At 40.4% G+C, this 13745-nt stretch overlaps 1 protein-coding gene across 1 annotated transcript; it reads right to left on the bottom strand.

Moving 5' to 3' along the window:
- Window positions 1-12320: 12320 nt before the first annotated feature.
- LOC147990022 (uncharacterized) lies at window positions 12321-13068 on the bottom strand. The gene is made up of 3 exons (XM_087521160.1): window positions 13014-13068; window positions 12805-12923; window positions 12321-12716 (listed from the first exon to the last, which is right to left on the bottom strand). The coding sequence occupies exons 1-3, from the start codon at window positions 13066-13068 to the stop codon at window positions 12321-12323; spliced, it is 570 nt and encodes a 189-aa protein (XP_087377286.1).
- Between the last annotated feature and the right edge of the window lie 677 nt (window positions 13069-13745).

Raw genomic sequence — 13745 nt, 5'->3', positions numbered from 1 at the left:
ACAGTGAGTGCTAAATTGCCCAGAAATTTTACTTGACTTCTGTTCAGAGTGATCTGAAAAATAGATAGCAAAAAAGACTACTGGGTATTACATTTAGATTAGTTTCGTTTGGACAAATAAATGAGTAGAATTCAATTATTTGTTTGCTTGATGTTTCACTTCTTTGATGTTTGATTTATTCATCATTCTCATTTTGTTTCATTGCTTACCATGTGTTCGGAATTTTTTTCTAGCAGCGGCAAGCATGGTTAGGGCGAGCAACGAGGATTCCTGTAATGAGCATAACCATGCGTTCAAGTCGCCCAAGTTCTAAAGAGAGATCAGAAGTGCCAGCTACTGAAGCACCTTGGATCCACCAAGAGCTTGTTTGGTTTCCCCTAGATGTGCTTTTCAAAGCCAAATGATTATATTGGCAATTGTCTTTTTTTTTGAGGGAAAACATCCAATCTATTGACGTTCAATCATGGCGGCACAACGAACACCAGAAATAATAAAGTGCAATAATCCCAAAAGTATCGGTTACACACAAATAATATTCTGCCGCCCGTTGCAAAGCACGGGCATTGTCCTAGTGCATGCTAAAAAAAGCAGAGCAGGGACTAAAACAAATTGATCCAAAAAGAAAGAAGATGCAACTCCTAAAGAATAAATCCAGTTTACGGTTTGATGTTTCGTAGGATCCTATCTATAGGTTGACGCCTACATGAGGAGAATGACTGAGTGAAGTTGCTCACAAAGATGAACCGGGAGCTAGATGTGCCTCGTTAAGCTTTTTTATTTCCTTAAATTTGCCTTAATATATGTTTGAAAGAAATATCAAAATCACCCCCAAATTCAGCATACCCTCCCTGAAGTCAGTTTTGATATACCTTTTACCCTCAATCAAATCTATAAAAACATATAAATCACTCGTGGTTTTCAAGCTAACATGAAATCGGTTCTGACCGGTGTTTAAAACATTCACTCCCCCCCCCCTCTATTTTCCCGAAGTCTCTGTAGAACTCCACTCGCCATGCGGAGTCAAATCACGTCGACACGATGTTGACGTTCGAGAACTTGTTACATGCCACGGTTTGCGACGTGGTTCGCTTTTGCAGGTTGTTGGGCTAAAGCCGCGCTGATTGATGGTGGCGGAGTTTAGCAGGACTACGAGAATCGAGGTTGGCAACAAGGTCTGACAATGGCAGCAACACAGGCTTGACCAGGGCGAGGCTACGGTGCACTACAAAGGCTGAGACGGGCAAGAGGTCCCCAAAGGCCGCACTAGCATGCCTTGGTCCATATGGTCACCTGAGAAGCCCCAGTGACGAAACTAGACAGAGCGGCTATGGTGGTGCTAGGTTACAACAGGCTAGAGGATACGCGCCAGCTCGGGGATAGACATGAAAAGAAGAGGGGCTCACCGCGAAGCTATCAACGCATATGGTGAAGGAAGCTTGGACGGCGAGAATTGGGTAGTGGTGAGCGACGGTCACTAGGGGGCGGCTTCGTCCAATTCTTTCAGTGAAGTTGATCATGGCATCCTAGCGACGCTCCTGTACAAGGTCGACGGTGAGGCATGGGCGTTGGTCATGCAAACGATGAGCCATGGCTGCAATGGGGCACTCTAGTGGTAAACTCGACTATGTATCCACAACATCCAACAAGAACAAAAACCCAAATCACTTGATTTTATAGGGAAATTCTCCCAAATCGGAGGGGCCTCTCATGCATATATTTTATATAGAGTATTTAGGGGTTTAGCCAAATGATCAATGATACTACCTATAGCGTAACTATTTTATAGGAGGAATGAAAAAATCACTGAAGCAAGCAAGCCACAATAACTAATAGCATACTAACGACAATGGGAAAATGGTGAATACCACTGCCAACGATGATCTTGATCGTAGAGCGGCGACTCGAGGAGGAGAGGAGCAACAAGGAACATTCGACAACTGAATGAACCAGTATGTGAACAATGCAACTTGACACCTTCTTCAGATATAAGAATAGAGTACTGCTACCTCTTGAGCACTTGCGTTGGTTTTCCCTTAAAGAGGAAAGGGTGGTGCAGCAAAGTAGCGTAAGTATTTCCCTCAGTTTTTGAGAACCAAGATATCAATCCAGTAGGAGGCTACGCGCGAGTCCCTCGCACCTACACAAAACAAATAAATCCTCGCAACCAATGCGATAAGGGGTTGTCAATCCCTATACGGTCACTTACGAGAGTGAGATCTGATAGATATGATAAGATAATATTTTTGGTATTTTTATGATAAAGAAACAAAGTAAAATAAAATGCAATGAAAATAACTAAGTGTTGCAAGATTAATATGATAGAAGATAGACTCGGGGCCCATCGGTTTCACTAGTGGCTTCTCTCAAGAGCATAAGTATTTTACGGTGGATGAACAAATTACTGTTGAGCAATTGACAGAATTGAGCATATTATGAGAATATCTAGGTATGATCATGCATATAGGCATCACGTCCGAGACAAGTAGACCGACTCCTGTCTGCATCTACCACTAGTAGAAAAAGGGGCTTTGGTCCAGCTAGAAAAAAGCATTAATCCCGGTTGCATTACGAACCGGGACTAGTGTGAGCATTAGTCCCAGTTCAAGCGGCGAGGGCACCATACAGGCATTACTCCCGGTTCAAATGGGACCTTTAGTCCCGGTTCGTGGCACTTTAAAATATTTACCCACGCCATAAAATATTTACCCACGCCATACAAGATGATCTCCCCTGCACAAGATGGAATAAGTGCAAAGATGCTTTTATCTCTAAGTATTTTCCTCCCGCTAAGATCATCTCCCTTAGAAACAATATTATGAATTTTAAGCAACTTGATCACGAACATGTTGCACAAGCTTGGGAGAGGATGAAATTAATGATACGTAATTGCCCTACTCATGGTTTGAATTTGTGGATGATTATACAAAAAAATTATGCCAGATTGAATTTTGCTTCTAGAAAATCTTTTAGATTTGGCCGCGGGAGGCACTTTTATGGAAATCACTTTAGGAGAAGCTACTAAAATCCTAGGTAATATTATGGTTAATTATTCTCAATGGCATACTGAAAGATCTACTAATAAAAAGGTGCATGCGATAGAAGAAATTAATGTTTTGAGTGGAAAGATGGATGAACTTATGAAATTATTTGCTAGTAAGAGTGTTTCTTCTGATCCTAATGATATGCCCTTGTCTACTTTGATTGAGAATAATAATGAATCTATGGATGTGAATTTTGTTGGTAGGAACAATTTTGGTAACAACGCGTATAGAGGAAATTTCAATCCTAGGCCTTATCCTAGTAATCCCTCTAATAATTATAGTAATTCCTACAACAATTCTTATGGAAATTATAATAAGATTCCCTCTGATTTTGAATATAATATTAAAGAATTTATTTCTTCGCAAAAGAATTTCAATGCTTTGATTGAAGAAAAATTGCTTAAGATTGATGAGTTGGCTAGGAATGTTGATAGAATTTCTCTTGATGTTGATTCTTTGAAACTTAGATCTATTCCACCTAAGCATGATATCAATGAGTCTCTCAAAGCCATGATAATTTCCATTGATGAGTGCAAAGAAAGAACCGCTAGGATGCGTGCTAAGAAAGATGCCTTTATAAGAGCATGTTCTTCTAGTTCCTATGAAAATAAAGATGAAGATCTCAAAGTTATTGATGTGTCCCCTATTAAATCTTTGTTTTGCAATATGAATCTTAATAATGATGGGACTGAATATGATCCACCTTTACCTAGAAGGCGTTCCAAGAATTCGGAGTTTTTAGATCTTGACGCTGAAATTGATGAAAGTGGGATTGAAGAAATTAAAACCCTAGATGTTGCTAAACCCACTATTTTGGATTTCAAGGAATTTAATTATGAAAATTGCTCTTTGATAGATTGTATTTCCTTGTTGCAATCCGTGCTAAATTCTCCTCATGCTTATAGTCAAAATAAAGCGTTCACTAAACATATCGTTGATGCCTTGATGCAATCTTATGAAGAGAAACTTGAATTAGAAGTTTCTATCCCTAGAAAACTTTATGATGAGTGGGAACCAACTATTAAAATTAAAATTAAAGATCATGAATGCTATGCTTTATGTGATTTGGGTGCTAGTGTTTCCATGATTCCAAAGACTTTGTGCGAATTGTTAGGTTTCCGTGATTTTGATGATTGCTCTCTAAACTTGCACCTTGCGGATTCCACTATTAAGAAACATATGGGAAGAATTAATGATGTTATTATTGTTGCAAATAGGAATTATGTGCCCTTATATTTTATTGTTCTTGACATAGATTGCAATCCTTCATGTCCTATTATTCTTGGTAGACCTTTTCTTAGAACGATTGGTGCAATTATTGATATGAAGGAAGGAAATATTAGATTCCAATTTCCATTAAGGAAAGGCATGGAACACTTTCCTAGAAAGAAAATTAAATTACCTTATGAATCTATTATGAGAGCCACTTATGGATTGCCTACCAAAGATGGCAATACCTAGATCTATCCTTGCTTTTTATGCCTAGCTAGGGGCGTTAAACAATAGCGCTTGTTGGGAGGCAACCCAATTTTATTTTTATTCCTTGCTTTTTTCTCCTGTTTAGTAATAAATAATTTATCTAGCCTCTGTTTTGGTTGTGTTTAATTAGTGTTTGTGCCATGTAGAACCGTTGGGAAGACTTGGGAAAGTCTTGTTAATCTTGCTGTAAAAAACAGAAACTTTAGCGCTCACGAGAACTGCTGCCATTTTTATTTGGAAATTGCTATTTAGTTAATTATTTTTTAAGATTATTAATAGATAAATTCGTCACGCCAGCAATTTATTTTAGAATTTTTGGGGTTCCAGATCTTGCGCTAGCTACAGATTACTACAGACTGTTCTGTTTTTGACAGATTCTGTTTTTCGTGTGTTGTTTGCTTATTTTGATGAATCTATGGCTAGTAAAATAGTTTATAAACCATAGAGAAGTTGGAATAAAGTAGGTTTAACACCAATATAAATAAAGAATGAGTTCATTACAGTACCTTGAAGTGGTCTTTTATTTTTTTTCGCTAACGGAGCTCACGAGATTTTCTACTTTAAGTTTTGTGTTGTGAAGTTTTCAAGTTTTGGGTAAAGATTTGATGGATTATGGAAAAAGGAGTGACAAGAGCCTAAGCTTGGGGATGCCCATGGCACCCCCAAGATAATCTAAGGACACCTAAAAGCCAAAGCTTGGGGATGCCCCGGAAGGCATCCCCTCTTTTCGTCTACTTCTATCGGTAACTTTACTTGGAGCTATATTTTTATTCACCACATGATATGTGTTTTACTTGGAGCGTCTTGTATGATTTGAGTCTTTATTGGTTAGTTTACCAAAATCATCCTTGCTGTACACACCTTTTGAGAGAGCCATACATGATTTGGAATTTGTTAGAATAATCTATGTGCTTCACTTATATCATTTGAGTTATGTAATTTTGCTCTAGTACTTCACTTATATCTTTTAGAGCACGGTGGTGGATTTGTTTTATAGAAACTAGTGATCTCTCATGCTTCACTTAGATTATTTTGAGAGTCTTAAATAGCATGGTAATTTGCTTAAATAATCCTAATATGCTTGGTATTCAAGAATAGTAAAAACTTTCTTATGAGTGTGTTGAATGCTACGAGAAGTTTGATACTTGATAATTGTTTTGAGATATGAAGATGGTGATATTAAAGTTATGCTAGTTGAGTAGTTGTGAATTTGAGAAATACTTGTGTTAAAGTTTGTGATTCCTGTATCATGCACGTATGGTGAACCGTTATGTGATGAAGTCGGAGCATGATTTATTTTTTGATTTTCTTCCTTATGAGTGGCGGTCGGGGACGAGCGATGGTCTTTTCCTACCAATTTATCCCCCTAGGAGCATGTGCGTAATACTTTGCTTTGATAACTACTAGATGTTTGCAATAAGTATATGAGTTCTTTATGACTAATGTTGAGTCCATGGATTATACACACTTTTCTCACTCTTCCATACTTGCTGTAGCACTACTAGGGAAAAGCCTAGCAGTAGTGCGGGTTTTGGGTGTATCAGTAGCGCGGGCGCCCGCGCTATTGATACGGTGCCACAGCTAACTTGTAGCAGTAGCGTGTGTTGACACGCGCTACTGCTATACATGGTTAGCTGTAGCGTGCGTTGCAGTACAACGCTACTGCTAATTATCTGTAGCGGGTCTTATACCCCGCGCTACTACTATTACTTTCAAAAGCAAAAAAAATATCTCGATCCCGTGCGTGTTTTCAATGGCAGCAGTTGTTCGATCCAGCGATGGTTGGGGTCACCGGAGGCATGAACGAGCAGCGGCAGACCAGATCCGGCGGTGGCTGTTGGAGGAGGGCCTGTTTCCATGGAAGAGCAAGGCAGCGGCGTGGGGCTCCTCTTCCCGACCATGCCAGATATGGTCGTCCATGGCGACTACCTGCATGGGCATGGACATGGAATTGTGAGTCAAACCAGAGGGAGAGAGTGAGAGAGAGAGAGAGAGAGAGAGAGAAAACCGAGGGAGAGAGGAAGGAGATGGAGGGAGTAGCGGGGCTGGTCACCAGTGGTTAGGTCTCCGGCGTGGTGGCGTGAGGCGGTGGCCTCCTAGACGCCGGTGGAAGACTGGCGAGCTCCTAGATGCCGATGGCGCGAGGCGGCGCCCTCTTTCGGTGCCATGGAGGAGGAGGGGCGCATGGGCTAGAGATCAATGTGAGAACGTATGGAGAGAGAGAGGAGGGAGTGGCGGAAGAGAGGAGGGATTTGGGGGAGGGGGAGGACGGGTGGGGAAAAGGTGGTGGGTGCGGATTAGCAGTAGCGCGGTACGTAAAACACGCTGTTGCTAAGAAAGTAGCAGCAGCGCACTTTCGGTACAAGCGCTACTGCTAATCGGGACCAAAAGTGTGCCCGATTTGAAAATTAGCAGCAGCGACCTCAGAAAAACCGTGCTACTGCTAGCAGTAGCACGGCTCGCGGCAGCGCGCTGCTGCTAAATGGAGTTGGGTGGGCACTATCGGTCGATATTTGTAGCAGCGCGGGTTACGCCGAGCGCGCTACTGCTAAGCACTTGTCAGTAGCGGGTTTTCCACACCCGCGCTACTGCTAATTAGCAGCAGCGCTCCTTTTTGAGCTGCGCTGCTACTAAGATTCTGTGTATAGGGTTTTCCCTAGTAGTGTAGCCTCTCTAATACCGTGCACCTTTCGCCGGTATCATACACCCACCATATACCTTCCTCAAAACAGCCACCATACCTACCTATTATGGCATTTCCATAGCCATTCCGAGATATATTGCCATGCAACTTTCCACCGTTCCGTTTATTATGACACACTCCCTCATTGTCATATTGCCTTGCATGATCATGTAGTTATAGAACAAATAAATAAATGAGGCCATAAAAAAGAGAAAAGGCCCAAATAAATAAAAAAAATGAGAGAAAAAGAGAGAAGGGACAATGTTACTATCCTTTTACCACACTTGTGCTTCAAAGTAGCACCATGATATTCATGATAGAGAGTCTCCTATGTTATCACTTTCATATACTAGTGGGAATTTTTCATTATAGAACTTGGCTTGTATATTCCAATGATGGGCTTCCTCAAAATGCCCTAGGTCTTCATGAGCAAGCAAGTTGGATGCACATCTACTTAGTTTCTTTTGTTGAGCTTTCATATACTTATAGCTCTAGTGCATCCGTTGCATGGCAATCCCTACTCACTCACATTGATATCTATTGATGAGCATCTCCATAGCCCATTGATACGCCTAGTTGACGTGAGACTATCTTCTCCCTTTTTTTCTTCCCCACAACCACCATTCTATTCCACTTATAGTGCTATATCCATGGCTCATGCTCATGTATTACGCGAAGATTGAAAAAGTTTGAGGACACCAAAAGTATGAAACAATTGCTTGGCTTGTCATCGGGGTTGTGCATGATTTAAATATTTTGTGTGGTGAAGATGGAGCATAGCCAGACTACATGATTTTGTAGGGATAACTTTCTTTGGCCATGTTATTTTGAGAAGACATGATTGCTTTGTTAGTATACTTGAAGTATTATAATTTTTATGTCAATATGAACTTTTATCTTGAATCTTTCGGATCTGAATATTCATAACACAATTAAGAAGAATTACATTAAAATTATGCCAAGTAGGACTCCGCATCAAAAATTCTGTTTTTATCATTACCTACTCGAGGACGAGTAGGAATTAAGCTTGGGGATGCTTGATACGTCTCCAACGTATCTATAATTTTTGATTGCTCCATGCTATATTATCTACTGTTTTGGACATTATTGGCTTTATTATCCACTTTTATATTATTTTTGAGACTAACCTATTAACCGGAGGCCCAGCCCAGAATTGCTGTTTTTTTTGCCTATTTTAGGGTTTCGAAGAAAAGGAATATCAAACGGAGTCCAAACGGAATGAAACCTTCGGGAACGTGATTTTCTCAACGAACAAGACCCGGGAGACTTGGACCCTATGTCAAGACACAAAAGAGGAGGCTACGAGGTAGGGGGCGCGCCTACCCCCCCCCCCCCCCCAGGCGCGCCCTCCACCCTCGTGGCCCCCCTGTTGCTCCACCGACGTACTCCTTCCTCCTATATATACCTACGTACCCCCAAACAATCAGATACGGAGCCAAAACCATAATTCCACCGCCGCAACTTTCTGTATCTATGCGATCCCATCTTGGGGCCTGTTCCGGAGCTCCGCCGGAGGGGGCATCGATCACGGAGGGCTTCTACATCATCACCATAGCCCCTCCGATGATGTGTGAGTAGTTTACCTCGGACCTACGGGTCCATCGTTATTAGCTAGATGGCTTCTTCTCTCTTTTTGGATCTCAATACAATGTTCTCCCCCTCTCTTGTGGAGAACTATTCGATGTAATCTTCTTTTTGCGGTGTGTTTGTTGAGACCGATGAATTGTGGGTTTATGATCAAGTCTATCTATGAATAATATTTGAATCTTCTCTGAATTCTTTTATGTATGATTGGTTATCTTTGCAAGTCTCTTCGAATTATTAGTTTGGTTTGGCCTACTAGATTGATCTTTCTTGCAATGGGACAAGTGCTTAGCTTTGGGTTCAATCTTGCGGTGTCCTTTCCCAGTGACAGTAGGGGCAGCAAGGCACGTATTGTATTGTTGTCATCGAGGATAACAAGATGGGGTTTTCATCATATTGCATGAGTTTATCCCTCTACATCATGTCATATTGCTTAAGGCATTACTCTATTTTCATTAACTTAATACTCTAGATGCATGTTGGATAGTGGTCGATGAGTGGAGTAATAGTAGTGGATGCAGACAGGAGTCAGTCTACTTGTCTCGGACATGATGCCTATATACATGATCATACCTAGATATTCTCATAATTGTGCTCAATTCTATCAATTGCTCAACAGTAATTCGTTCACCCACCGTAAAATACTTATGCTCTTGAGAGAAGCTACTGGTGAAATCTATGGCCCCCGGGTCTATCTTCATCGTATTAATCTTCCAATACTTAGTTATTTACTTTGCTTTTATTTTACTTTGCATCTTTATCATAAAAATACCAAAAATACTATCTTATCATATCTATCAGATCTCACTCTCGTAAGTGGCCGTGTAGGGATTGACAACCCCTTATCGCGTTGGTTGCGAGGATTTATTTGTTTTGTGCAGGTACGAGGGACTCGCGCGTAGCCTCATACTGGATTGATAGCTTGGTTCTCAAAAACTGACGGAAATACTTACGCTACTTTGATGCATCATCCCTTCCTCTTCGGCGAAAACGAACGCAGTGCTCAAGAGGTAGCATGCGGCAACTGCTAACATGATTCGGACAGAATTTTAAGCATCGATACGAGTGAGAAAATCTCATCGTTTTCAACACCTTGAACTTGTCGAAAACATTTTTGCGACAATTTGAGCTTTGTAGATAGTAAAACTACTATCAGCGTCCGTCTTCCTCTTGAAGATCCATTTATTCTCAATGACTCACCGATCATCGGGCAAGTCAATCAAAGTCCATACTTTGTTCTCATACATGGATCCCATCTCAGATTTCATGGCCTCAAGCCATTTTGCGGAATCTGGGCTCATCATTGCTTCCTCATAATTCGTAGGTTCGTCATGGTCTCGTAACATCACTTCCAGAATAGGATTACCGTACCACTCTGGTGCGGACCGTACTCTGGTTGACCTACGAGGTTCCGTAGTAACTTGATCTGAAGTTTCATGATCATCATCATTAGCTTCCTCACTAACTGATGTAGGAATCACTGGAATTGATTTCTATGATGAACTACTTTCCAATTTGGGAGAAGGTGCATTTACCTCATCAAGTTCTACTTTCCTCCCACTCACTTCTTTCGAGAGAAACTCCTTATCTAGAAAGGATCCATTCTTAGCAACAAAATATCTTGCCTTCGGATCTGTGATAGAAGGTGTACCCAATCGTTTCTTTTGGGTATCCTAAGAAGACGCACTACTCCAATTTGGGTTCGAGCTTATCAGTTTGAAACTTCTTCACATAAGCATCGCAACCCCAAACTTTAAGAAACGACAGCTTTGGTTTCTTGCCAAACCATAGTTCATACGGTGTCATCTCAACGGATTTAGATGGTTCCCTATTTAACATGAATGCAGGTGTCTCTAATGCATAACCCCAAACGCTAGTGATAAATCGGTAAGAGACATCATAGATCGCACCATATCCAATAAAGTACGATTACAACGTTTGGACAGACCATTATGTTGTGGTGTTCCAGATGGCGTGAGGTGCGAAACTATTCCACATTGTTTCCAATGAAGACCAAACTTGTAAATCAAATATTCACCTCCGTGATCAAATCATAGAAATTTTATTTTCTTGTTACGATGATTTTCCACTTCACTCTGAAATTCTTTGAACTTTTCAAATGTTTCAGAGTTATGTTTCATTAAGTAGATATACCCATATCTTCTCAAATCATCTGTGAAGGTCAGAAAATAACGATACCCGCTGCGAGCATCAATACTTATCAGATCGCATACATCAGTATATATTATTTCCAATAAGTAAGTTGCTCGGTCTATTGTTTCGGAGAACAGAGTCTTAGTCATCTTGCCCATGAGGCATGGTTCGCAAGCATCAAGTGATTCATAATCAAGTGATTCCAAAATTCCATCAGCATGGAGTTTCTTCATGCACTTTACACCAATATGACCTAAACGGCAGTGCAACATATAAGTTGCACTATCATTATTAACTTTGCATCTTTTGGCTTCAATATTATCAATATGTGTATTACTATGATCGAGATTCAATAAACCATTTATATTGAGTGTATGACCATAGAAGGTTGTATTCATGTAAATAGAACAACAATTATTCTTTGACTTAAATGAATAACCGTATTGCAATAAACATGATCCAATCATATTTATGCTCAACGCAAACATCAAATAACATTTATTTTAGGTTCAACACTAATCCTGAAGGTAAAGGGAGTGTGCGATGGTGATCATATCAACCTTGGAATCACTTCCAACTCTCTTCATCACCTCGCCCTTAACTAGTCTCTGTTTATTTTGCAACTCCCGTTTTGAGTTACTACTGTTAGCAACTGAACCAGTATCAAATACAACTATTTGGGAAATCGCTTACCGTTATCGTCTCGGTCGGCTGGAGATAAGAGATTAATCGGGAAATCGGACGATTAATCGATTTTATCGGTGGACTATTAATCGGTCAGTTTTTTTAATTGTCATAGGTTTCAAGCACTGATAAGATAAAAATAGATACAATCTTCAGTAAAACAGCATGCCTTTAAATATGACAATACTACAGAACACTACATCAATATATAATAATAGCACATGCCCTTTTTTGCATGTTCCAAAATTCAAATAGGGCAGCAATTCATACTACGGCAGTGCATGTGATAGTAAGTAGGACAACACTACATCAGCACATGTACTATTTTTGCATGTCTCAAAGAGTGCATATATAATAAATATTACATGGTAGATACACTTAATAGTTGAAAACAATACACTACGGCAGTGCATATAATAGTCTTGCTGCTTTGCAAGCAAATACAGAAGAAGGTCCAGAATAGTTCAAAGTTCAAACAAGTTTAACAAGGTCATCAGAAAACATAAATAACATAGTTTCTTGCTACTTTGCTTTTGCTAGAAGTAGCACATAGCCAAACGCCAATTAGCACATAGTCCTTCCTTTGCTCTCTGATTCTCACAACTCACAACCAAAATTCCAAAATAAAGTACTAGGCTGCTAGCAAGCATAAGACATTTTCATTGGCATAGGATTCAAGGTTGCATACGGTCTTCCTCACCATTGTCACTGGTTTCTTCTATCCCATCCCCAACTACATCATCATCAGACTCGAACTCTATCTCATCCTCATTGATAGGCACAACGTCATCTTCATCATCAGAAACGAACTCTTCCACTTCATGCAGTTCTCTCACCCTTTGACTTCTACGAGGCTCCATTGCATTGTCATCTTCGGTTTCCCCCATCTCATCATCAATGTAAGCATCTTCACATATCCAATCTTGGGCTGTGGAAGCATCTTCACCAAGGAGGACATCACAAGATGATGAGTACTTCTTTCGCTTGTCTAGCATTCTTCCATTGAATTGAATATAAACTAGATCGTCCCTACGACGCACATCTAGTTTATTTCTCCTCTTTGCATCTACCTACAAATTGCAAAGTGAAGCTTAGAGATTCACATCTTGTCAAAAACAAAGAAGGATCAGATTTGAGTATTTGCAAGTTGAGAATTACTTTTTCAAAAAAACTCAAATTTCTTTCACATCCGGATGAAGTTGTGGTCAAGTTGAGTATCCTCAAAGCCATGTGCATCAAGGTAGGAGTTTGTAGTCCATATGTTGCCCACCACTCCCCTACATTCATAGAAAATTGAAACTACAATGCACCAGTCCAAAACTTCCAGAGATGCAATATGGCAAAATTATCACTGAGAACAAGCTTACCGGCATTGTAATTTTGATTGGTAATGGCTCTTGTGGCAGCCACCTTCCCAAACATGCCTTCCTTCTTCTTAAACTTGGGAAAGTCTGTGATAAGCGCTTTATCCCGCTTGTCATCATAACCATGATAAAATTGTTCAATAGCCTCCATCAACCAGGACATGACTTATACATCAGTAAAGATGCTTGTGGTAGTATAGCTATAATAAGGATTCAAGGCATATGCTGCCATGTGCAATATGGTATCTAGCCTCCCATTCATCTTGCTCTCCATGGCTGTTCTGATCACCTTGTAATCCTTCTCCGAACTTTCAACCGCAAGCATTATTGCCTTCTGTGTTTCTATTATTTGTCCATACATAGAGGCCATGGACTGCCCATCACTATCAGCCAACCGAAGTAACTTCACCAAAGGCTCGAAAACCTTGCATTCCAACATAAAACATAGAAAAGCACAACATTAGTATCTAACTATTGTGGCATGATGAGACACGATGAAACAAGACAGAATTAGTGGTTCATCTAACCATACCTTGATGCAAAGAGACACATTTTTTCCAAAATTCCCTACTCATTATTGTGGCATGAGCCACCTTCCCTTTCTTTGTTCTTGTGTGTTTGCAATCTTCCCAAGTGGGACTACAACACATATCCATTAGTTGCTTCCTCTTAGCAGCAAGACTTTGCAAGGTGAGAAATGCCGAAGCAAGTCTAGTTACTCCAGGCCTAACAGTG

The sequence above is a fragment of the Triticum urartu genome, chromosome 1A (genome assembly GCF_056163025.1).
Source record: "Triticum urartu cultivar PI428250 chromosome 1A, HENAU_Tu73, whole genome shotgun sequence".
Lineage (NCBI taxonomy): Eukaryota > Viridiplantae > Streptophyta > Magnoliopsida > Poales > Poaceae > Triticum > Triticum urartu.
Note: the sequence above shows the minus strand (reverse complement) of the source record. Positions and strands in the feature narration are given on the sequence as shown.